Source organism: Montipora foliosa, chromosome 8, assembly GCF_036669935.1.
Source record: "Montipora foliosa isolate CH-2021 chromosome 8, ASM3666993v2, whole genome shotgun sequence".
Taxonomy (NCBI): domain Eukaryota; kingdom Metazoa; phylum Cnidaria; class Anthozoa; order Scleractinia; family Acroporidae; genus Montipora; species Montipora foliosa.
The window spans coordinates 447,229-453,333 of record NC_090876.1 but is presented as its reverse complement, the minus strand read 5'-3'; the positions used below and the strand labels follow the sequence as shown (position 1 = coordinate 453,333).

The following is a 6,105-nucleotide window of genomic DNA, read 5'->3' as shown; positions in this document are numbered from 1 at the left end:
TGAACTGAAAATTGAAAAGGGGAGAGGGGGCTATATAAGAGAAGGAAAAACTATTTCTTTTGCGCTTTAACAAAAGCAGGTTGAAATACAGCTCTGGTGCGGTTTATTTACATAACCTCCCCAACTACTTAAAACTTTGGTTGTAGCTATAGGAGTAGTTTGATGGCGGTACAGGCTGTCGGATCGGAAATAACGTGAATCCACCAGATGCAGCGTGACATCATAAAGTGAAACCAGTGGCAAGGGAGAGCGAAACACCCGCGTAGCGGGAGAGAAAACTAGCTTGTGATTAAAAAAAAAAAAATTCTTGCAAGTGAAATTTAGCCCTTCATCGGTATCCAGCTGCAAATTTTCGAAATCAACAGGGTTGTGAATAATGCCGGCACCTCCCTCTACGTAGCTAACACTATCCGCAGATGATGGATGCTAGTACAAAGAACCGCTAAAAGAAACTAAAAATTTCGGGCATTTCCAACATAACGCTGCTGGGAGTTCTGTTCTAACGATCATGTTATCAACAGGCAAGATTGGAATAAATATCTTATTCATAACATTTCCAAAAGTGCTATTGTATTTGCGTCATTTGCCATTCACTCACAACATTTCCTTGGGTTTCTGAATCGGCGAACGAAATTAATGTTCCACATTGAAGCCCCAACACAGCACCCATCGTTTTGGTTGCTCCACATCATGCTATAAAATTAATCCGGATTTTCATTAAATTCTGTAAGAACTGAGGCTGTTTGAAGCCTCGCGCTCGCAGAAATCCTCTCCAACGACACTCGACACCTTGGTGTCAATATTTGATGTTGTTGTTTTGTTACACAGGGAAGTGAAATGTATTGTTCCAAGGGGTACAGTGCATTGCTTTTTAGTCAATGAAATAACTGCCTCGTAATTCTATTGTCCATTTTGCTGCTCCCAACAAAATCAACCGAGATTATAAGTAGGATATCTTTTGGGTATTTCAAGTAAAAAGTTCACAAAAGTTTACCCCGTATCTGGATGAGAGACCCATGTGGTTTTCTTTCGTGACGCAATGCAGTCTGTTGCCCAGAATCCCCACTCCTTATCCGCAAGAGCTGTGAAATTTGACCCTCAAACAATAAATTTAGTTTGAAGTGTGATCATGAAAACAAATTTTGCATTTTTACCTTTGTTTCCCGGTTTCTACAGTTGTCGATTGCTGCCGGTATTCGACCACAGAAATAACAATGTAATTAAATGTACCTTTTGGCAGAGAATATTTTTGTACCCTTTTATCCTTGCAAAGTACTTTGGTATTAGACTTTTCAAAATGTAAATAGATTTTAAAGGAACCGAGCATTGTGAAAAACTTGAGGATTCCGTTGTAACTTCCGTTTTCGCTAGTTATGCAAACTACGATGAAAGCAACACAGAAAATAATTCAGCTAGATACATCAATGAAAAAAGTTGCAGTTGAGTTGCATCACAATACAGGCCAATTAAAGTTACCGATAAGAAATTAATCACCAACGTAGCTTATACAATGATTTGTTACAGTAAACAAAAGATTGGTCGTATCCTGGGCATAGTAAGTGAAAAATGTGTTGATGATTCTGACCTCCCTCATTCTAGAATTCAGGAATTTGAGGATTTCTAATTACTTGTTGTCTTTGAAAACTGTCACGGCAACTGTCGAAACATTCTTTGAAAAAAAAATCATGTTTTACAGAACCTTTCTTCAACAGCGATCGCTTTACTGTGATGATGTCTCTTCGGGCTCACTCACTGCAGCAGCAAAAATGAAGACTTTTCCTGACGTGTGGGCCTGTGATTGCGTGACTTTTTCTTCAGTGAAGACGTGATATCGGATGAGGTCAAACGAAAGCGGAATTCGTCGGTTATCCCAAAACCAGGGAAATTATGATACATGAATATAACAAAGAGCAAACCTTCTCAAAATGCGTAAGTTCACTAAATAAACCGGGTTCCACTATTGCCCCTCCATGCCACGTACAGTAATGGCTTTTTGAATACAAAACGCATCACGTCTCTCTTTGGTTAATTTGCTAAGTCATACCAGTTGAAGGGGTGTTATGAACGACTCATAGTGCCTCGTACTGTTATATGTTCCATAATTCTTCGATATTCTCAGGGGCACCCAATGATAATCTTCGGTAAAATTTGTGTTCGGGAGAGTCAATCTGTTCAAAGAATTTCGGCTCTACGTTGCCAACCAGATGTAGCTTTCTTTACTAAAGCATCACCTAAAAGGTTCGCAACCAGAGAAAAGTATTCTATTGCGTGATCGGGAGGGATATTTTTGCAATTTTTGGCACTTAAAAAGGTCACCTAGCAGTTTCGGAGGAGCAAAAGGTCTGCAGGCAAGTTAACGTTCGGCTATCAAATGATATCATTCCCTGAAATTTTTGAACATAAATTCTTGTACGTGATAAAACATCTTATTAGACAGTCTGTACACATTGCAAGGAGCCTCAAAATGTTTCTCAAAGGCTTTTGGCTTAATGCTCTTGTTGGGTGTCCTTGTATTCTCGCCTGATTTGCTCCTGAAACTTAGAGACAACTGACGATATGTAATACGTACCAGCAGATTTAAGGGCCGACCATACTAGTGAGCTCATAAGCCATATCCAAGTCCACCAGACCATCTCATCAGTATGCCGAAACGTGACTATCGTTTTCTGCAGTGTGCTTTAGTCAACCCTCCGCTTTTAGATATCATATATCGGAAGTTGCGTAAATTGCCACTGATGGCATATGATATAATTTGATATCAGAGGCTTGTGAAAAGCGTGACGGAATAGATCGTTTTCACGTGACGTCACAGCGAATTATGCAGAGGCACGTAAACTGGAAGGCAGCCATGCTGGTGGACAACCCAGCGTTCGCTTGATATCAAAAAAAGAGGATGGTCGTCTTTGCTAAAATCCTTTAAGTCTTTCGAGCTTTATATTTATATTTGTGCGGTGAAGAATTGCGGACACAATAATGCCAGTGACAAAGAAAATTTTTTTTTTTTTTTAGGTTTCCAGCTATAATAAAAAAAACAAGGGAGTAGAAACGCGTAAATTGAGTGAATCTCGGCGACGACGGTGGTTCGCGAATATTTACAGAAAGAAGTTTGACGACAAGAGAGCTGAAAACAATCGTGTTTGTAGAAATCACTTCATTACAGGTTAGTATAAATCGTTTGTAAAACTGTGGCAAAACAATGTAGTAAGGAGGATAAATTGTATTTTTTTTTTAACAGGAAGGCTTGCGGATATTCTGGACACAACAAGCCCCGGCTTGGCACCTTGAATAAACTTTGGTCATAAAAACGTTAAAAATATTGCTCGAAATGATCGTTGTCAAAAGAGGAATGAAAAGAAGCGAAAATACACCGAGATGGCTGCTTCCAATAGTCCGGAAGACAGCTGTGATGTAGCGAGTTTTCAAAAAAGTGCTGATTCAGGAGCATCTGAAAGTGGTAAATGTACAGCAAAATTAATTATACCACAGTTCCTCCTTTTGTTATATATCAGATATATATATATATATATATATATTCATATATATATATATATATATATTCATTTCTTCATTCTACGGTATATATATATATGTAACAAAAAAATGGGTAGAAGTCCTCATCAACTTAAAAGTGCTAAATAGTTGAACTAGAGCAAGAGTGAGGTTATTTGGTCATTTAATCGCTACTCTGAGTTTCATGCTCCATACGGAGCAATCTTTAGGCAACTGCCAGAAAAAACGGTTACAATCAAAGATATTTGAAAATACAGAACAATAGACAATAGATGCTAAGTTTGTTACGTGACGTGTCACACAGGATCTTCATCATTAACTAAGTGAAAACATTTTTTAAGACAAATTTGCTAGCATGTCTACAACCCGATACAAGCTCATTTCTCCTGTTGAGAGTTGACATTTCTGGCCTGCGTAATATGAAAAATTTCTCCCACAGACACAAGTTGCATCTCTCAGTTACATTCGAATAAGACCTAGCTTGTTTCACTTTCCGCCATCTAATGTCATATGCAATGTTCCGATCTTTTAAGCTCCATATGTACTTACTAAGCTCGGTAGCATGTTTGTACCGCTCATTACAAAATGAACATGTATGGTCTCTGTATCTTAATTTAAAAGCAGTGTCGCAAAGTCCGATGTAGGTTTCATTTGTGGTGTTACTGGTGACTTCAGCCTGGTAGATGACATTTTCCGCGTTGCAGTTTCCATCCATAGGGCACGAGTTGGGTTTCCGGCAATTACAGTTTTTCTTTTCATTATTGGTGCGCGTCGATTTGTTGAGTTCAGCTTTCTTATGATTAGATATTATTTTTTCGATGTTACCCATGCAGCTGTAACTTAATTTTAGTGTGTTACGGTTAAAAATTTTATGAAGGGGGTTAGATTTAGGGAAATGCTTATCGATAAGTGAAAGAAATCATTTCCCGACGTTTGTTGCGCGGCTCTTGCTATACGGCGAGTTAAACCACAGAATATTTCTTCGTCTAGAGTTTTGCGGACGGGGTTCCTGGCTCGGCGTGAAAGACAGATTATAGTGGTAGCCACTTTTGTTAAGTGCTTCTTGATAGACGCCTTTAGCGCTATCGAAGCTTTCTTTATCCGATGATATTTCAGATAGTCTTTTGTGAATAGATTTGGGAATGTTCTTCAGGATGGATGGTGGGTGGTTGGATTCATTATGGACATATAATGGGATGTTACCCTCTTTCATGTAAGGGTAGAAATTCTCACTTCTGAGGTCAAGCGTGACGTCTAAGAAGTTGACCTTGGTGGTGTTTGCTTCGACTGTGATTTTCAAGTCGTTGTCACGGAAGACTTTGCATATCTCTTTCTTAATCTTCTCCATTTCCCGTGGCTTCGCGTTGAAGGCTGCGAGTCCGTTGTCTCGGTATAAGCCGATGTTTTGGCCATACTTCTTGGTGAGGAGGGACAAAAGGTAGCATCCAACCAATTCACATGTTTCAGCTCCATCGAAAGATCCCATGGTGACATCGAATTCATTGTTTGCTGTTCTCTTCTCCCAGGGGCAATTGTCACTGAACAACAGTGATCTCTCTGCGTGCAGGATGATCTCACCCTCGTGGCTTGTGATTTGGCGAAAATTAGAGGCAAAGTCGAGCGCTTTAGATAGCAACTTCTCGGTTATTGAGGTCTTTCGCGCCGAGCCAGGAACCCCGTCCGCAAAACTCTAGACGAAGAAATATTCTGTGGTTTAACCCGCCGTATAGCAAGAGCGCGGCAACAAACGTCGGGAAATGCTTTCTTTCACTTATCGATAAGCATTTCCCTAGATCTAACCCCCTTCATAAAATTTTTAACCGTAACACACTAAAATTAAGTTACAGCTGCATGGGTAACATCGAAAAAATAATATCTAATCATAAGAAAGCTGAACTCAACAAATCGACGCGCACCAATAATGAAAAGAAAAACTGTTATTGCCGGAAACCCAACTCGTGCCCTATGGATGGAAACTGCAATGCGGAAAATGTCATCTACCAGGCTGAAGTCACCAGTAACACCACAAAGGAAACCTACATCGGACTTTGCGACACTGCTTTTAAATTAAGATACAGAAACCATACATGTTCATTTCGTAATGAGCGGTACAAAAATGCTACCGAGCTTAGTAAGTACATATGGAGCTTAAAAGATCGGAACATTGCATATGACATTAGATGGCGGAAAGTGAAACAAGCTAGGTCTTATTCGAATGTAACTGAGAGATGCAACTTGTGTCTGTGGGAGAAATTTTTCATATTACGCAGGCCAGAAATGTCAACTCTCAACAGGAGAAATGAGCTTGTATCGGGTTGTAGACATGCTAGCAAATTTGTCTTAAAAAATGTTTTCACTTAGTTAATGATGAAGATCCTGTGTGACACGTCACGTAACAAACTTAGCATCTATTGTCTATTGTTCTGTATTTTCAAATATCTTTGATTGTAACCGTTTTTTCTGGCAGTTGCCTGAAGATTGCTCCGTATGGAGCATGAAACTCAGAGTAGCGATTAAATGACCAAATAACCTCACTCTTGCTCTAGTTCAACTATTTAGCACTTTTAAGTTGATGAGGACTTCTACCCATTTTTT

At 39.4% G+C, this 6,105-nt stretch overlaps 1 protein-coding gene across 3 annotated transcripts in view; it reads right to left on the bottom strand.

Annotated features, from left to right (window-relative positions):
• Window positions 1-2,716, bottom strand: part of LOC138012433 (uncharacterized) — a 40,241-nt gene extending 37,525 nt beyond the window's left edge. For all 3 annotated transcript variants that reach the window (XM_068859206.1, XM_068859204.1, XM_068859205.1), the window contains exon 1: window positions 2,570-2,716. In XM_068859206.1, the coding sequence (XP_068715307.1) occupies window positions 2,570-2,633 (64 nt within the window). In that variant the 5' untranslated portion in view covers window positions 2,634-2,716. The remainder of the gene's footprint in view (window positions 1-2,569) is intronic.
• Between the last annotated feature and the right edge of the window lie 3,389 nt (window positions 2,717-6,105).